This window comes from Podarcis vaucheri (assembly GCF_965113315.1).
Source record: "Podarcis vaucheri genome assembly, chromosome: 18".
NCBI lineage: Eukaryota > Metazoa > Chordata > Lepidosauria > Squamata > Lacertidae > Podarcis > Podarcis vaucheri.
Window position 1 is genome coordinate 1,991,006 of NC_138756.1, and position 20,172 is coordinate 2,011,177.

Here is a 20,172-nt window from a genome sequence, read left to right on the forward strand (position 1 = left end):
GTGGTGTGTGTGTGTGTGTGTGTGATCTCCCCTCTTGTCAATTTTGCTAAAGCATGGGCATGCGCTATTATCATTTTTTATCTAATGGATATGCTCTCTCTGGCCTAGCCCAAAGGCTAATCTGGCTTTTCAATGTGATTTTGTGCCAAAAAACATGCCAAAATGGCAAATCCTTTCCTCGGGATTGGGGGGGGGGCAAAGGGGGGGTGCTGGAGCAAGAGCACAAATACTGTAGAGGGCTTTCCCTTTATGCGCTTGGTGCCAAACAGCATCCCACGAGCACCTCTCTAATTGCGAAAAATCCACGCGGCGAGTCGGGATCTGGCCCGCTCTGCAAGGTGGGCAGAGCACCGCGCATTCTGGCCTCTTTTCCTTCCTCCCCTCCACCCCCCCCCCCCCGCAAAAGTGACAATTTTTGACAAGCTGCTGAGATCGTGTGTGTCGAGGGAAAACAGGCAAGAGAGGAGGTTTTATTTTAATCGCGCTTTCAGTTTTTCCTCCCTAAATGGAGAGCTAATGGATGTCACAGAAAGGGACACGTCACTCTCAGTGGTGGGTCTGGGGGTGTGCGTGTTTACAGGACCTCTCCCACCCCCCACCCCCACTTTCCTGTCTCAGAGAGACATTTGACAAGATCTCCCTGTGGCACACCCTGTCTGTCTTAGCTTGGCTTTCTGTGCAAAGAAAACACACACTCCTGAAATTCTTCCCCAATTTCTCCCTGGAGTTCAGAATTACCCAACATTAGGAGTCTCTCTTGATTCTGCAGAAGTCCTAGGTGTTACCTGAAAAACTCCCAGCAGAGATCAATTCCCTAAGAGGAAAGGATGTGGAGGCTTATCATGGAAACATAGAACTGCAGGGCTGGAAGGGGGAGGAGGGGAGTGTGCAGAGGGGAGGACCCCAAAACAGTCTGAGGATGTTTAGTATCCATTGTGTGCTGAGTGCCTGTGTGCATAGACTGAGGATGGGATGGAGAGTTGCAGATTGCACTAGTCTCCTCCATCTTCAGTCTAAATTATTATTATTATTCCACCCTATACGCACAGGTCTCAGGGTGGTTCACAACATAAAATCACTATATAAAAACACAAAATACATAACCAGAATAAAAACAAGAACAGCCCAATAACCCCCCTTTCCACAGCCAGTTTTGCCCTGCCCCATCCAGCCTGGTGACAAGTCCCTGAGAATCCAAAAACCTCCTCACTATTATGTAACCTACTGGTTGGTCCCTGGTAAAATCAGATTTACAAAGAACTACAGCCAAACCAACCAGAGGGTCGCAAGAAACATAGTTCCATAGTTAAACCATGGAACTCACCCCCACAAGGGGGTTTGAGGGCCACCAACTGGGTTTAGACAAATTCATGCAGGAGAGGTCTATTGACCTCAGGAATCGAACCCCTGCAATGCAGAAACCACAGCTGAGGAATCCATGACAGATGGCCATCCAACCTCTGCTTGAAAACCTCCAAAGAAGGGCAGTCCACCATCTTCTGAGGGCGTCAGTCTGCTCCACTGTCAAATATCTCTTTCCATCCAAAAGTTCTTTCTAATGCAGAGGTTCTCAAAATTATTTGACCTATCACCCCTTTTCAGAAAAAAATAATATTCAAACAAACAGAAAGATGCAGGGACAAATATGTGTTCTTTTGTGTATATTTCTACCTACAACATCGTAAAGAAATACGTTGTTGTAAATAAGACACCTTATTCATTGTACAACAGATGAAACATGTTTTTCAAAAATTTCTTCTTTCTTTACGCTTCCACCATCCCCTTATTTTATTCAACATCCCTCAATTGCACCTGAGGCTACTACTGCCCCCTAGATCATTCCAGTGCCCCCCAGGGGGCTATTGCCCACTCTGGGAAACAGTGCCCTAATGATTAGTCGGAATCCCCTTTCTTGCCATTTGAATCCATTAGTTTGGATTCCCCCCCTCCTAGAAGCAGCAGAAAAGAATATCACTCCATCCTCCATGTGACAGCCCCTCACGTATTTGAAGATGGCTCTTGTATCGCCTCTCAGTCTCCTCTTCTCCAAGCGAAACATCCCCAGCTCCTTCAGCTATCCCTCATAAGACTCTACTTCCAGATCCTTTCACCATCTTGGTTGCCTGCTTCTGCGCACTTTCCAGGTTGTCAACATCCTTCTTAAACCCCTTCTTACATTCCAGCTTATCAACTCAAGTTAATTTCTGCCGCTGCATATCACCTCTGTGTGCTAGCACATGCAACTACAAGAGAAGATAAATATTGCAAGTAGCTCTCCCAAGAGGGCAGAGTCACTGGAAGGTCATGCCCTGCCAGCACTTTAAAGACCTCAGATGACTAAGCCTTTGCTGAGACAACATCTCCTCAAGCTCAGAGAGCAAAGCCCACTGGGAGCTGTCCGGGGTCCTGATCAGCCGCCGACCTGGGAACTCTCCCAGGTCCTGATCAGGTACTTTCTCATCCTTTCCTTACTGGCCCCAGCAAAACAGGATACAGTGGTACCTCAGGTTAAGTACTTAGAATCATAGAATCATAGAATCATAGAATCATAGAGTTGGAAGAGACCACAAGGGCCATCGAGTCCAACCCCCTGCCAAGCAGGAAACATTAATTCTTTCCGGAGGTCTGTTCTTAACCTGAAACTGTTCTTAACCTGAAGCACCACTTTAGCTAATGGGGCCTCCCACTGCTGCCACACCGCCGGAGCACAATTTCTGTTCTCATCCTGAAGCAAAGTTCTGAACCCGAGGTACTATTTCTGGGTTAGCGGAGTCTGTAACCTGAAGCGTATGTAACCCGAGGTACCACTGTACATGTTTACAATTTTGTCAATATACTTCCTCCCCTCCCACGGTTTTTCTCAGTATTTTTAATAGGCAAACTGTGAATGAAGTGGGCGGAATCAAGGCACCCATGAGATCAAAAATCTGTGGCAAAACCTGTGCAATGCACCCACCAAAATCATGAAGGATCCACAGAACCAAAGAATTGTAAGTTGAAAGGGACCACGAGGGTCATCTAGTCCAACCCCCTGCAATGCAGGAATCTTTTGCCCAATGCTAGGCTCAAACTCGTGACTTTGAGATTAAGAGTCTCATGCTCTGCTGAGTTATCCCTAAGGTGTCAGCTTCTCTGTGGTGTTTGGAGCTGTAAAAACAGCAACAACCCAGGAAGAAATGGAGAGGGAAAATATTTTGCTGGAGGAAAATACTGAGGCCTAAGAAAAGATTTCCCAAGTCGACACCTTGAAAGGATGCAGCAACAAAAAAAGCTAATGCACTTCTAGGCCTCATCCGCAGAAGTCTAGTGTCCAGATCAAGGGAAGTAATCCTGCCACCCTATTCTGCCTTGGTCAGACCACACCTGGAATCCTGTGTCCAGTTCTGGGCACCACAATTTAAGAAGGTTGATGACAAGCTGGAGAGGTTGGACTAGATGACTCTTGGGGGTCCCTTTCCAACACCAAAATTCTATGATTCTTTGAAAGTGGGCTCGTCTCCCAAAGAGGGCCACTGGGGTTGGCCAAGAGGGGGGCAGGGCAGGGGGCTTCCTTTGAAAACACAACACTGTCTGTGTGCGTTGCCCCCCTCTCCTGCAGCCAGCTGCAAATCCCTGATATTGCCACCTCTCTGGAGAGCAGCGGACGCCTCGCTGCATTTATCAAGACAAGAGACCCCTCCAACGTGTCTGTTTTAAAAGACTCCCTGGCTGTCTTCGTGATTAATAAGGCGCTGGGCATCCTCCCCTTCCCTTTGTGTTCAGGGACGCACAGCAAAAACTGCTCGGGGAAGGACTTAGCTGCTCTTTGCCAGGCTGAGAGTCTTCCAGGGATGGGCAGCGGAGGGAGGGCTGAGTGGCTTAATTTGCTGTGAGCCAAGCTGGGCAGATGCTCCTGGAATGGCCAGCTCAAGCACAGGAGGAAAAGAGGAGGAGGAGGAGAAGAGGAGGTTAAGGGGTGATATGATAGCCATGTTCAAATATATAAAAGGATGTCACATAGAGGAGGGAGAAAGGTTGTTTTCTGCTGCTCCAGAGAAGCGGACACGGAGCAATGGATCCAAACTACAAGAAAGAAGATTCCACCTAAACATTCGGAAGAACTTCCTGACAGTAAGAGCTGTTTGACAGTGGAATTTGCTGCCAAGGAGTGTGGTGGAGTCTCCTACTTTGGAGGTCTTTAAGCAGAGGCTTGACAACCATATGTCAGGAGTGCTCTGATGGTGTTTCCTGCTTGGCAGGGGGTTGGACTCGATGGCCCTTGGGGTCTATTCCAACTCTATGATTCTATGATTCTATGATTCTATGATTCTATGATTCTAACAAGCCATTTGAGGGATCTGAACGGAGGAATCATGGAACTGTCAAGTTGGAAGGCACCCCAGGGTCATCTAGTCCAACCCCCTGCAATGCAGGATTCATGGCTAATTCTTGTTTCCTCTCTCTGCTCTGCTGCCTTCTCATTGCCAGGAACTCTTGTGCTGATGCAGAGTCAGTGCACTAAGCCCATCTGGCTCAGTACTGTCTACACAGGCTGGCAGCAGCTCTCCAAGGTTTCGGACAGGAGTCCCTCCCAGACTGACCTTTGGGGGTGTTGGGGCCTGGACCAAAAGCCGCTTTCTCCACCACTCGGCTGCAGCTGCTCCCCTAAAGACAAAATAAGGCACTAGTCCTCATGGATTTGAATAAACGGCTGCTGTAAGCAGGAACATAGGAAACCGCCTCATGCCAAGTCAGAACATTAGCCCATGGAGGAGGGAGGTGCTACCTCTTAGATCAGGGACAAGCCTCCAAATTTTGCCACCCCTGGCCATTGGCCACCCGGGCTGCTGTGGGTTCGAGTCCAACCAACATCCAGAAGGCTGCAGGTTTGCCAGTCCTCCTCTCTAGCCTTGCCGCTTCCGAGCCTCTCTTTTCCGAAGGGAGCAAAGCCTGAAAGCACCACTGCCACCACCCCTTCCTGAACTCGTCTTCAGGGGACGAAGCTGGAAATAATTCTGTCTGTATGTCTCCCACCTTCCCCTTTCAATGACTCATCTTATTTTGTGGCTGGCTTGGACTAAAAACCTCCCGCTTCCCCCTAAGCAATCTGGGAGGAAGTCAGTGCACCGGCAAGCCCTCTATTGGGACAGGCGATTGGAAATATTTCCACAGCAGTAAAGCTTAAAGGGAACCATCTCAATTTCTGCCTTGTGCAAAAGGACGGAAAGAACAGCAGAAGAACATGGCAGCTGGATCAGGCCAATGGTCCAGCATTTAGTCCAGTATCCTGTTCTCACAGTGGCCAAGCAGATGTCTCAATGGGGAACCTGCAGAGTGTTGGTGCTGACCTTTAAAGCAGTGTTTCCCAACCACTGTTCCGCGGCACACTAGTGTGCCGCGAGATGTTGCCTGGTGTGCCGCGGGAAAAATTAAAAAATTTGAAAGATTTTTTTTTAAAAGTCAAATTTTCGATTGGGGCGCCGTCACTAGATGACCCCTGGGGTTCCCTCCCTCCCGCTCTGCGCCTCCCTCCTCCTCCGGGGAGGCCCTTCCTGGCTCTCGGCCAAGGCTTGGCGGCTGCCACTCACTCGCTCGCTCGCCCACCCGTCCCTCCATCCCTGCACCCGGCCTCTCCCCCTCCGTCCCCGGCGCGGGGGCTGCCGGGATCCGTAGTCCCCTCGCCCTTGGGCTCCGCGCCCACGCGGGGTGCACAAACTACGTTTCCCAGCGTGGCCTGGCGGGCCGGGCGTTTTCTTTGAAGCGCTCTTCTCCCGGCCATGGAATGAGCGCAGCGGCGGCGGCCGGGCGGGCAGGGGCTCTTCCGCGCAGACCCCGCGCAGCCTGCCTGCACCCCCGCGGAGATCGGGCGGCAGGATGGAGCCCGGGGATCCCCGCGGAGGCGGAGCGGAGGAGGCGGAGGCTGCCCCCCAGGTAGGGCTGCGTCGGGGTTTTTTTATTTTTGCAATGCTGCATCCGCGCCGGAGGGGACGCATCGGACCGTGGGGAGACCCCTTGGTGGGCGTGCAAGGCAATGCATGCGTGCAGGCGTTGCATGGAGTGCAGTGCAATGCAATGGCAACGCGGCGCCCTGCATGCATGCATGCAACTTCCACCGGCGCTCCGGACTTGGCAGGTGAGGGGGGTCCCCAGTGGGCGGCAGAGAGAGCCGGGAGGGCGAAGGGGAGCCGGGGGGGGGAGCAGCGCTGCTCCCCGAGCCGAGCCCGGGGGGAAACTTTGGCGTCGTTGCGCCGGGTGTTGGAAGCGGAGGCTGGCGGGGGCCCCTCACCTGCAAAACCTGGTCGCCTCTCATATATTTCGTGCATTGCATTCATCGCCCGCTTTCTCCTCCAAGGAGCTCCCGGGGGCGCGCGTGGTTCTCCCCGTGTTATCCTCGCAACAACAGCCCTGCAAGGTGGGTCAGGCGAGTGGCCCAAGGGAGCACACAGGGATTGTCCTGGCCAGGTGGGGTGATTTGAACCCTGCTCTCTGCCCGGTCTTCGTCCTCATTTAGCCCCCACATGTGCATGACTGTGCATGACTGAGGTTTTTCCCCCTCGTCTTGGCTATGGTGTGAGTCTGTGCTGTTAATTAATGGGGTTCTGCCTTCGGAGAAGATGAGCCAGCCCTCAAGGAGGTGATTATGTAATTTGCTAGCAATTCATGTCCCTCCCGGCGTGACGCTGCGCGCTGACGTCACGGGGCTGTAATGGTGGTGTGCCTCGAGATTTTTTTCATGAAACAAGTGTGCCTTTGCCCAAAAAAGGTTGGGAAACACTGCATTAAAGCCCCAAACGGCCTCAGCCCCAATAAAAAAATTCTTTCCAGTAGCACCTTAAAGACCAACTAAGTTAGTTCTTGGTATGAGCTTTCGTGTGCATGCACACTTCTTCAGATACACTGAAACAGAAGTTGCCAGATCCTTCTATATAGTGAGAAGGTGGGGAGGGGTATTACTCAGAAGGGTGGTGGGAATGGGAGATTGGCAGATGGCTGAGATGAGCCTGTTGACGACTCTTAACGACTGCAATAGGTCTTACAGGAAAAGGCAAGGGGTGAGAAGGTGAAAAATGGCTTAGTCATGTATAATGAGATAAGAATCCAATGTCTCTGTTCAGGTCTCTCCATGGTTTTAAGTTTGGTAATGAGTTGCAATTCAGCAGCTTCTCTTTCCAGTCTATTTCTGAAATTCCTTTGTAGTAAAACAGCTACTTTGAGATCTTCAGCCTCAGCCCCATAGACCTGAAGGAGTGTCTCCACCCCCATCACTCATCCTGGACACGGATGTCCAGCTCCGAGGGAACCAGGCAACAGGGCCTTCTTGGTAGTAGCGCCCTCCCTGTGGAATGCCCTGAGGTTAGATGCCAAGGAGAAAAACAACTGCCTGACTTTCAGAACTTGTCTAAAAGGCAGCCCTGTATAGGGAAGTTTTTAATGTTTGATGGTTTATTAGCTCAGTCAGATGGGCAGGGAATAAATCATAAAATTATTAGTAGTATTAGCATTAATAAGTATTAGTAGTATGATGCCCTCCCATAGTTCAAGCCATGCTCAGTGTGGCTTACTACATGAAAAAGCACATAAACAATAAATAAATCATTAAAAAATACACAGCCAAATTGAGCAATTTGTAGCGAGAACTAAAATAAAGATAGTATCAATAACAGCAACCCCTCACTAAACAATACCCCAGCCTCATTAAATCATTTTTGTTGTTGATTTCTCTTCTTGATGATTTTTGAAGTTGTAAACTGCTTTGAGGTTTGTTTGTTTATACATTTCATGAAATAAATAGGTGAGTCCCGCTCTCCCACCCCCCAAAAATAGGAATCCTGTGAACTGTTGTTTGTTAAGGGTGCTGGGAATTGTAGCTTGGCAAGAGGATAGACTACAGTTCCCGGGACTGTTTGGAGGGGAGGGAACTGGGCTCCGAGCCAGCAGCCTTGCATCTTTTAAATGTTCCTTCAACCTTTTGGGTTGTCTGCAGCCTCAACCGCCGTATCTTCAAGTGGCACACATAGAAATTGGGGGGGGGGGGCTATTTCTGGTCCTGCCACTGATCTATAGCCCGGCCTTTGTTTTTTTAATTGCTGTTGATTGCTATTATTGATTCCTTGTTGAATCTCCAGGCTCCGAGAATCGGAAGCCGCTTGCAGGGAAGAAATGAATTTCACCATGAACCACCCCACCCCTTTCCTCCCCAGGGGAAAACCACACGCGGAAGGGCTGCGTTATCACTCACTCAAAGTGCCCGGGTGCCCCCCCCCAATCCCCATTGAAATGCAAATTCTGACTTTCTTGAAGACAAGGGAGACAGGCTCCGCTTTTCCATCACAAATAATTAGCGTTGATGGGCCCGAAGAGGAAGGCGCTGCTTAATGTCTCCCCCCTCTTTTATGGCCTGCCTTTATCTCCCACCTTTCCCTCCTAGAGATGCTTCTTTCTCCACCTCCTCGCTGAAGCCCCACAGCAACTTTGCAAGGTGGGTCAGGTGGAGAGATTGTGACAGGTCCTCTGGGGTCACCCAGTGAGTTTCAAAACTGAGTTCAGGATTCGAACCCCAGTCTCTCACAGATCATTGTCTGACACACTAACCACACTGACTCGCTCCTTCCTTAATAATAATAATAATTAATAATAATTTTATTATATGGGTGCTGGAGGAGATTCTTGAGAGTCCCATGGACTGCAAGAAGATCAAACCTCTCCATTCTGAAGGAAATCAGCCCTGAGTGCTCACTGGAAGGACAGATCCTGAAGCTGAGGCTCCAAGACTTTGGCCACCTCATGAGAAGAGAAGACTCCCTGGAAAAGACCCTGATGTTGGGAAAGATGGAGGGCACAAGGAGAAGGGGACGACAGAGGACGGGGTGGTTGCACGGTGTTCTCGAAGCTACCAGCATGAGTTTGACCAAACTGCGGGAGGCAGTGGAAGACAGGAGTGCCTGGCGTGCTCTGGTCCAGGGGTCACGAAGAGGCGGACACAACTAAACAACAACTCCACCCATCTGACTGGGTGGCCCCAACCACTCTGGGTGGCTTCCAGTATATATAAAACCACAATAAAACACCAAACATTAAAAATTTCCCTGCATGGGGCTGCCTTCAGATGTCTTCTAAAAGTCAGATAAGTTCTTTATTTCTTTGACATCTGACCGGAGGGTGTTCCACAGGGTGGGCGCCACCACTGAGAAGGCCCTCTGCCTGGTCTCCTGTAGCCTCACTTCTGGCAGGGAGGGAACCACTGGAAGGCCCTCAGAGCTGGACCTCAGTCTCCGGGCTGGACGATGGGGGTGGAGACCCTCTGAAGGATACTCCCTTCCTTGACCTTCCTCCCAGGCTCCTGGTTCCACTTAGGAATCACAAGAAACTAGGGAGATCCCTTCAGCTGGGCCAGGCCCAAGGGGGTGCGTCATATCTCAGCCTCCTGTCGCCACAGTGGCCAGCCACAAGCCCCCAAAGGGAAATCCCCCCCAGGCACTGCAACAACCTTTCAATTCCCATGTTCCGAACCATGAGCAACAGAAAGAATTAAAGGTTTTTGTCTTATGACTATGTTAAAAAAGAGGGAATGCAGGGAGTAGCAAAAGGGTGGTGGTGGTAATAAAAACATCACGGAAAATGGGAGGAGGAGTCGACAATATAAAAGAAAGTGTCTTAAAATATGTATTCGATTCCCAGCAAGTGGCGCTCAGAGGGCCTTGGGCCTCCGAGCTCAAGGGAGAAGCGTTCACACGCACACGCAATCCCGTGGCCTCCTGTAACCCACAACAAGCACCTCGCATTTCCCCAGGGAGGGAGCTGTCTCCTTTGGAGAAGCCCTCAAAGCAAATTCTCGGCCGGGGGGGCTCAGAGACGCGCCCCGTTTGCCAAGCGCCGCCGCCGCCTCGTTGCGCTTTGAACTCGCCGGAGGTGAGGCGGCTGATGCGAGGAGTCGTCGCGGCGGAGGGCGCTGTGATGGGGGGGGGGATTTGCAGCTGGAGAGGAGAACATGCCTTGACATGAAAGGGCCCCCTCCCTCCCCACCAGAGCGCGCATCTTGCTCTCTCTCCCTCTTCGCAATTCCTCTCCAGAAAGGGAAAAAAGGCTGTCAGATGCTGCTGGAATCAGAATGATCCAAGCCTTTTTTTAAAAAAAGGAAGGAAGGTGGATCAAAACCTTTTGGGTGAGAAAAGCTTGTTTGCCTTCGTTCAGAACCATAGCTCAGGATTGTAAGGCCCTGAGTCAGCCCCAGGGGTGCCAACTTAAATAAAATATTGGGGGCCGAGGGGCAGGTAAGCCCTGCTCCACACAATCCATCACATGACGTGGTCCACACACACCATGTGAACGGCCAGGCCCCCTAAAATATTTCATTGGGTGTGTGTGTGTGTGTGTGTGTGTGTGTGTGTGTGTGTGTATGTGTGTGTGTGAAGGGATCTCAGCTTCTAGGACCGGCATAGGCCAACTCGGCCCTCCAGATGTTATGGGACTACAACTCCCATCATCCCTGACCGCTGGTCCTGTTAGCTAGGGATGATGGGAGTTGTAGTCCCAAAGCATCTGGAGGGCTGAGTTTGCCTATGCCTGCTCTAGGAGTTGGCTCCTGTGATCAGCTCTGATACTAGCTAGCTAGCTGGTAGATTAGGTAGAGAGAGAGACATTGAGAGAGAGAGCGATTAGATAAATAAGTAGATTGATGGAGAGATAGGGAGGGAAATAGACAGGCAGAATAGTATTGCAGAGTTGGAGGAGACCCTGAGGGTCATCTAGTCCAACCCTCTGCAATGCATGATGATGATGATGATTTATTAAATTATATACTGCTCTAGATAGATAGATCTTGGGCAGCTATATAGAGAAATGGATGTGAGATATACCTAGAGAGAGGGAGGGACCTCAAAAAGCAACACAGAGGTAGGTGGATCTTAGATAGGTACCTGCAGAGTTCTGCTTAGGGTAAACGGAGGCGGAAGAGGGGGGAAGATGGCAGCGAGGGTCACCCCATAGAGTGGTTTTTGGTAGGATGGCAGGCAGGCAGAGGCTGAGCTTAGGCCTCCGTTGACTCTACTTCCCTGTGCACTAACAGGCATAGTGACATGCCTTGGGGGGAGTGTGGAGTAGTCGTTAGATCAGGACCTGGGAGACCAGTTTTTAAAACCCCAACTCACCATGTGGAACTTGGGGAGGGGTATCACTGTCTCTCCATCTGGCCTACCATGTGGGGTTGGCATGAGGATGAAATCAAAGGAGTTGGGGAGAGCGACCACATTCACTTTTATCGGAGAGCTCCCCAGTCAATGCGCGCCCAGCCACATTCTCCCAGCCTGGCCCAGCTCACGGGGTCGTTGCGAGAATAAAACAGGGAGCAGGAGAACAATGTAATAATAATAACAATAATTTTATCATTTATACCCTGCCCACCTGTACAGCCCCTTGAGTTCCTGGGAGGGAAGATTGGGTGTAAATGTAATAATAATAAAATGATGATGATCAATAAGATTTGTTGTTGTTGTTGTTATTCCAGATTAAGGATGGTCCATTTAATGGATGATGCTGTCTGCTGCGTCCTGCTGGGGTATCTGCTCCTGTCTTTCTCTGCTGTGGGTAAGTTCTGCTTAGATGTGGTGAGGAACAGGACATTAAGCAGTATTATTTAAAAAATAAAATGAAATTGGACAATTTCATTTCTCTTCCTCTTCCCACTGCCCTAAAAATGCATTTATTAGATGTGGCATTCATTTGCACAATCAAGAACTGCTCTTCTAAGAGTCTGACTCTGTTTGTCACCTGTTAACTTAATCGGGGCAGCTCAATGGAACTTCCCTTTCCAGGAGCGGCCTATTTCCGAATGTCACCTGCGGTGGGGTGGGGGGGCTTCTGGGAGAAGCTCTGGACTTCTGGCAACAAGTAGGAAGGCTTCCCCCTCCCTCCAAATCTGGGATCTGTGGCCCAAAAGAAGAAGAAAGGGAAGCTGCCTCCTTCAGGCATTGCTTGCCAGCTTCCTGTGAGCACCTAGACCAGGGTTGGCAATCTAAGGCCCGGGAGCCAGATCCGGCCCAATCGCCTTCTCAATCCAGCCCAAGGACGGTCTGGGAATCAGCGTGATTTTACATGAGTAGAATGTGTGCTTTTATTTAAAATGCATCTCTGGGTTATTTGCGGGGCATAGGAATTTGTTCATCCCCCCCAAAAAAAAATACAGTCCGGCCCTCCATGAGGTCTAAGGGACAGTGGACCGGCCCCCTGCCGAAAAAGGTTTCTGACCCCTGACCTAGACAGAACACTGTTGGTGGACTGCAATATGTGCACCTTGCTCCTTCTAGTCTGTAAGACAAGAAAATAAGGAGTGGCAGCCAGGTCAGGCCAAATACCCTTAAGAACCTGGGGATAGAGATAGACTGCCTCTGGGCTTGGAGGCTCCACGAGAGCATGATCCATCGCAATGGTCCATCTCGCCCAGCCTCCGGCTCTCGCGGGGGCCAAGCAGGGGCCCCAAAGGGAAGCCCACAAACAGGATCCAGGCACAGGAGCCCACTCCTCCCTGCCCCATGGTTTGCAGCAACTGGGATTCAGAAGCACGCCTGCCCCAACAGTGGAGGGCAGAGCAGAGCCGCCAATAGCCCTCTGCTACCTGAGTTTATCCCCTCCTCTTTTAAAGCCATCCCAGGTGGTGGTGGCCCTCGCCGCCTCCTGTGGCAGGGAGTTCCATAGTTGTGGTGTATGAAGAAGTTCTTTCTTCATCCGTCCTGACTGTCCCAACGTTCAGCTTTCGAGTTCCACTCTTAGAGAGAGGGAGAAAGGCTTTTCTCCACCCGCTCTCTCCCTGCCATGCACAATGCAACTCTCGGCTGCTTTCTTTCCTCTGCCCTGAATCTTCCAACGTTCACCTTCATTGGATGTCCACCAGTTCTAAGGTTACGAGTTTTAGTTTCCTCTATGGCTGCTGTGCAGAATTTTATAAATTTCTATCCTATTGCCCCTTACTCACCTTTACTTTAAGCTAAAAAGCCCCAAACGCTGCAGAAGCCTTTCCTCCTAGGAGAGATCTTATATACCCTCCAACATTTCTCTGATGAAAACAGAATCATACAATAGTAGAATCATACAGTTGGAAGGGACCTCTGAGGGTCATCTAGTCCAACCCTCTGCAATGCAGGAATCTTAGCTAAAACATCCATGACATGATAGGAATGTTGTATTTAATAATAATAATAATAATAATAATAATAATAATAATAATAATAATAATTCGATATAACAATAATTTTATTAAACCCTGCTCATCTGACTGGGTTGCCCCAGACACTCTGAGTGGCTCTCAACATATATAAAAACACAATGAAACATTAACCATTAAAAAACTTCCCTCTGCCTTCAGGTTGTCTAGTTCCTTATCTCCTTGTCTTCTGGGTTGCATAACTCCAGACCCTCCAACATTTCTCCATTAAAAATAGGGACACTGGCACAGTCTGGTTCTAGTGTTATGAGTCCCAGTTTCCTCTGTCCACTTCCTCTACGCCTTGCACAATTTTGTAAATTTCTATCAAGCCGCCTCTTACAAGCCTAAGCCAAAGAGTCCCAAATGCTGCTGCAGCTTTTCTTCCTAGGAGAGATCTTAGGGACAAGATCCTGCTTGGGAGAAGAAGCCTGTGTTTGGGAAAACCTTGTAGTTGCAGGCAGGAATCTGGGATCTGTTTTCTGTCCCCTCCTAACCCCCCCCCCTGCAACCCACTGTAAACAAACAAGCTGCAAACGACCTGCCAGCCATAAGCATCAAATAATGTACGGGTAATTAAGTATTAATGGTAACTGGAAGACAGGCATGAATAAGGAATGATGCACAGGAGAATAGGGAAAAAAGAATTTCAATTCCTCTGCCAAGTCTTGTCAGGCAGGGTGTTTCACCTCCCCCCACCCCCATTTCTGCCATTCTGTGGCTGCACAGATATCCAATATCTGGGCCAAAATTCTGACTTCCTGGACTGACATTTATCCTCCCCACCCTAAAGACAACAGGGTTATGTTGTGATGCCTCTCTGAGCAGTGAGGACTTGGGGAAGGCGAATAGCTCACAGCATCTCAGGGCAATGCAGACGACAGTGAGGCAGATGAACCAGGCAATGCCCTCCAACATTTCTCTGATGAAAATAGGGACAGCAGTCACAAAATTAAAAGATGCCTGCTTCTTGGGAGAAAAGCAATGACAAATTTAGACAGCATCTTAAAAAGCAGAGACATCACCTTGCCAACAAAGGTCCGTATAGTTAAAGCTATAGTTTTCCCAGTAGTGATGTATGGAAGTGAGAGCTGGACCATAAAGAAGGCTGATCGCCAAAGAATTGATGCTTTTGAATTCTGGTGCTGGAGGAGACTCTTGAGAGTCCCATGGACTGCAAGAAGATCCAACCTCTCCATTCTGAAGGAAATCAGCCCTGAATGCTCACTGGAAGGACAGATTGTGAAGCTGAGGCTCCAATCCTTTGGCCACCTCATGAGAAGAGAAGGCTCCCTGGAAAAGACCCTGATGTTGGGAAAGATGGAGGGCCCAAGGAGAAGGGGACGACAGAGGACGAGATGGTGGGACAGTGTTCTCGAAGCTACCAGCATGAGTCTGACCAAACTGCAGGAGGCAGTGGAAGACAGGAGGGCCTGGCGTGCTCTGGTCCAGGGGGTCACGAAGAGTTGGACACGACTAAACGACTAAACAACAACAACATTCTACATCAGGAAGCTTCTCCTGCACACGTAGACCTCGTGGGCACATCAGCATTGGTCACCTTGAGCCAACTCCAACCTCTCCACTGAACTTGCCTCACAGGGTTGTTGTGAAGGGAAAATGTGCGAAGGAAGGGATTGTGTGCAACACCTTCCACAGATAAATGGAAGGAAATAGGATATAGGATTTGAGCTGCCTTGAGTCCCTGTCAGGGGGAAAAACAGGATATAATAATAATAATAATAATAATAATAATAATAATAATAATAATAGAAGAAGAAACTGAGAATGATCGGGAACACGCTAGACAGAAAATCCTATTAAACTCAGTGGGACTTAGTTCTGAGTGAAAATTGCTTAGGACCGCAGTGTAAGGCAGCCCAGTCTTGACCAAGTTACCTGGGAGTAAGCTCTACTGAATACAATGGGGCTTACTTCTGAGTAGACAGGGCAAGCCTCCATTTGCATTAAAGGAATCAACACTCCCCACATTTCCTAGGAAATGGCTGGCTGCGGAAGCATTGCAATTAAAGAATTTAAAGTGGATTGGTGACATTTTCTTCCTAAAATATAGAAAGGGCTTCGTATGCCAGCTTCACCGTTTCCTTCATTTAGCTCAGTGATTTCATTTTCTGTATAAACAGGACTCTCTTTCTGCACCTACACACAAACCACTTTTAATTGTTCTCCGAGACATGGAGGAAAAGGGAAACCGGGACATTCCGGGATCAAACCAGAAACCGGGATGGCTTCTGTAATTCCGGGACTGTCCCTGGAAAATTGGGGCACTTGGAGGGTAAGGAATGGTCTGGCTTGGGTCTCTTTCAGCCTAACCTGCCTTGCTGTTGTGATTCCTGCAATGCAGAGGGTTGGACTAGATGACCCTCGGGGGGTCCCTGCCAACTGCACAGTTCCATGTTTCTATGATAGGATGGTGGATTAGATGAGCAGCAGAGCTCTTCTTGCATTCTCATAGAAGGCCAAACCACTTACTATGTTTTTGTTTATAAAAGTGTTTGTATACTGCTCTCTCTCTCTCTCTCTCTCTCTCTCTCTCTCACACACACACACACACACACACACACACACAAACTATTTACAGCACTAAAAGCCCCACACAATAAAACCATCAAAAAGTTAAGATCAATTAACCACATTGCAGAATGACACATCCTTAATTGCCATGGAGGAAATTTGCGGGAGATCTGGAGCCGGGCTAACCATTGCACAGCACAGCCCTCCCTTTCCTGGATGGGGCACCTAGCAGCCGCGTGTCAGGATGCATGTGAGAATCCCCGGAGTGCAGTTAACTCAGCTTCCTAGCCTGGGCTTTGGAAAACAGGGTACTAAGCTGCCCTTCTTGCTTGTAGAAAGGGCAGGGGGGAGCTGGATGGATCCAGAGAGCCAAGCTCTCTGGTTCATCTTGGCTTCAGGACCATCCATTCAATTTCCTTTTGTTTCTTCTCCTCCCTCTTTTTTAACTCCCCCCACTCTTCCTGGCTATCCTCCCCCTCATCCTATAATTGGGTCCAGCTGGCTGCAGCAGAAAATCAATGCTCAGAAGGAGCAAGGGTGTCCGTCGCAGCCACGGAGATGATTAATTTCACCGGTTGCAAAGTCCACAGAGCGGTGCTTTTCACTGCTGCAAAAAATTCCCTTCTGTGACCAGTTAAGGCAGCCTTCTCTGGCCCTCTGTCCTCCAGGCGGTGTGGGGAATGCCTTTTCTTGGGAGTGTGAAAGCCAGCGTCCCTCCAGATTGATGGGGATGGATTGAGGATTAAATCTGCAAATTAAAATTTAAACCTCCTGTGGGTGGGAGAAATATGAGAGTAGAACAATAGCACTGTTGAGCTGGAAAGGGACCCTGAGGATCATCTAGTCCAACCCTCTGCAATGCAGAAATATGCAGCTGTCCCATACAGGGACTGAACCTGCAACCTTGGCATTATCAGCATCATGCTCTAACCAAATGAGCAAGACAGGCTTTGAAGCCCTTTTAGCACAGTAAAAACACTTGTGTGCTTTTGCAGCTTGCTGGAAGCAAGGAATTAGGCAATTGTGCCTTTTTACCCTTCTATCTGTGGTCTACTCACCTTCCCTTCTCCGTCCCGGTTGCTAAGAATGCACCACACGTTTTAGTGACGAAAAGTAAAGAAGCTTTACTTACATTTCAATGCAGGCAGCAAATACATCACAGTACCATGCAGGTGAAAATATCTTTTTGTTACAAAATGCCAAATTGGTTTCCTTTTTCTTTTCTTTTTTATATACAATTTTTATTTATTTCCATTTAATAGAATCATAGAATCATAGAGTTGGAAGAGACCACAAGGGCCATCGAGTCCAACCCCCTGCCAAGCAGGAAACACCATCAGAGCACTCCTGACATATGGTTGTCAAGCCTCTGCTTAAACACCTCCAAAGTAGGAGACTCCACCACACTCCTTGGCAGCAAGTTCCACTGTCAAACAGCTCTTACTGTCAGGAAGTTCTTCCTAATGTTTAGGTGGAATCTTCTTTCTTGTAGTTTGGATCCATTGCTCCGTGTCCGCTTCTCTGGAGCAACAGAAAACAACCTTTTTCCCTCCTCTATGTGACATCCTTTTATATATTTGAACATGGCTATCATATCACCCCTTAACCTCCTCTTCTCCAGGCTAAACATGCCCAGCTCCCTTAGCCGTTCCTCATAAGGCATCGTTTCCAGGCCTTTGACCATTTTGGTTGCCCTCCTCTGGACACGTTCCAGTTTGTCAGTGTCCTTCTTGAATTGTGGTGCCCAGAACTGGACACAGTACTCCAGGTGAGGTCTGACCAGAGCAGAATACAGTGGCACTATTACTTCCCTTGATCTAGATGCTATACTCCTATTGATGCAGCCCAGAATTGCATTGGCTTTTTTAGCTGCCGCGTCACACTGTTGGCTCATGTCAAGTTTGTGGTCAACCAAGACTCCTAGATCCTTTTCACATGTACTGCTCTCAAGCCAGGTGTCACCCATCTTGTATTTGTGCCTCTCATTTTTTTTGCCCAAGTGCAATACTTTACATTTCTCCCTGTTAAAATTCATATTGTTTATTTTTGCCCAGTTCTCTAATCTGTCAAGGTCGTTTTGAAGTGTGATCCTGTCCTCTGGGGTGTTAGCCACCCCTCCCAGTTTGGTGTCATCTGCAAATTTGATCAGGATGCCCTTGAGTCCATCATCCAAGTCGTCGATAAAGATGTTGAATAAGACCGGGCCCAAGACAGAACCCTGTGGCACCCCACTAGTCACTCTTCTCCAGGATGAAGAGGAACCATTGATGAGCACCCTTTGGGTTCGGTCAGTCAGCCAGTTACAAATCCACTGAGTGGTAGCATAGTCAAGACCGCATTTTACCAGCTTCTTTACAAGAATATCATGGGGCACCTTGTCAAATGCCTTGCTGAAATCAAGGTAGGCTACATCCACTGCGTTCCCTTCATCTACCAGGCTTGTAATTCTGTCAAAAAACGAGATCAGGTTAGTCTGACATGACTTATTTTTCAGAAATCCATGCTGACTATTGGTGATCACAGCATTCCTTTCTAGGTGCTCACAGACTGTTTGCTTAATGATCTGCTCCAGAATCTTCCCTGCTATTGATGTCAGACTGACTGGGCGGTAATTATTTGGGTCCTCTCTTTTCCCCTTTTTGAAAATAGGGACAACATTTGCCCTCCTCCAGTCTGCCGGGACTTCGCCTGTTCTCCAGGAATTCTCAAAGATGACTGCCAGTGGTTCTGAGATCACATCTGCCAGTTCTTTTAATACTCTTGGATGCAGTTCATCTGGCCCTGGAGACTTGAATACATCTAAACTAGCCAAATATTCTTGTACTATCTCCTTAGTTATTCTGGGCTGTGTTTCCTTTGCTGAATCATTTGCTCCAAATTCTTCAGGTCGGGCATTGTTTTCTTTATCGGAGAAGACTGAGGCAAAGAAGGCATTGAGTAGTTCAGCCCTTTCTGTGTCCCCTGTTTGCATTTCACCATCTTCTCCTCTGAGTGACCCCATTGTTTCTTTGTTCTTCCTTTTGCTACGAACATACTGTCAGGGAACTGACATCAGAGGAAAGGGAGGTGGTAGGGCTCCCAGAGGCTGGGAGAGAGTCAGCAGCTAAAGCAGGGACCAGCAGGGGGAGCGAGGGGTCTCTGGAGGAGGATCTCAGTAATGCTGAGAGAGACGCAGCAGCCAAGGCAGGAAACAGCAGGGGAGAGAAAGGGGTGAGAGACACGTCCAGCGAAAACAGCGGGGAGGTGTCAGAAGCAACCGTAGGGAGACCCATACTTCGCCGGAAGCTGCCACGTCGTGAGTCCAGGAGACGCGTTTCCGTTAAGGAGCTTCTTTGCTGGAAACGCTTCCGCAGGCAGCCACTGTCAGACTCTACTAGTGACTAGAGCAGACATGTCTGAGGAGCTCTGTCACACACAGAGGTTTGTGGAGCCGCACAAACTCTGAGGGGGCACAATTTTAAGCACAAGCAGCTAATCATCCCCTGACACATACCCATAAAAGCCTTTTTTGTTGCTTTTAACCTCTCTAGCAAGCCTGAGTTCATTCTGTGCTTTAGCTTTTCTGACTTTGTGTCTACACGTGCTGGCTATTTGTTTGAATTCCTCTTTGGTGGTTTCCCCCCTTTTCCATTTTTTGTACACATCCTTTTTTAATCTTAATTCAGTTAAAAGTTCTTTAGATAGCCACCCTGGCTTCTTTAGGCACCTTCCATGTTTCCGTCTCATTGGTATTGCCTGACGTTGTGCTTTTAGTATCTCCCTCTTAACAAACTCCCAGCCATCATGAACTCCCTTTCCTTTTAGTATTGTTGTCCATGGGATCTCACCCAGCACTTCCCTAAGTTTTATGAAGTCGGCTTTCTTAAAGTCAAGAAATTGAGTCCTAGTATGCTTGGCTGCTCCTTTCCGCTGTATAGTAAACTTCAGAAGAGCATGATCACTCGCGCCTAATGATCCTTCCACTTCTACCCCACTAATCAGGTCATCAACATTGGTTAGGACCAGATCTAAAATGGCTGTTCCTCTTGTTGCTTCTCCCACTTTCTGGACAATGAAGTTGTCTGCAAGGCCAGTGAGGAATCTGTTTGACCTTATGCTCTTGGCTGAGTTTGACGTCCAACAAATATCCGGGTAATTGAAGTCCCCCATTACTACTATCTCCCTTCCTTTTGCATGCTTGGCCATCTGTTCCAGGAAGGCATCATCTATGTCCTCCGTTTGGCTTGGGGATCTATAGTAAACTCCCACAATGAGGTCTCTGTTATTCTTCTCTCCCTTATTTTGATCCAAATGCTCTCACTTTGGCTTTGAGGATCTAAATCTTGGATCTCTTCACAGGTATACACATCCCTGACATATAACGCCACTCCTCCTCCTTTCTTGTCTGGTCTGTTTCTCTGAAATAGATTGTATCCCCCCATTATTACATTCCAATCGTGGGACTTATCCCACCAGGTTTCAGT

General features: G+C 48.8%; 1 protein-coding gene across 2 annotated transcripts in view; it reads left to right on the plus strand.

The window, feature by feature from the left end:
* Window positions 1–20,172, plus strand: part of NCAN (neurocan) — a 66,560-nt gene that overhangs the window by 9,350 nt on the left and 37,038 nt on the right. For both annotated transcript variants that reach the window (XM_082206244.1, XM_082206245.1), the window contains one exon: window positions 11,483–11,562. In XM_082206244.1, coding sequence (XP_082062370.1) covers window positions 11,490–11,562 — 73 coding nt within the window. In that variant the 5' untranslated portion in view covers window positions 11,483–11,489. Of the gene's footprint in view, window positions 1–11,482; window positions 11,563–20,172 lie in introns of those variants that run through there.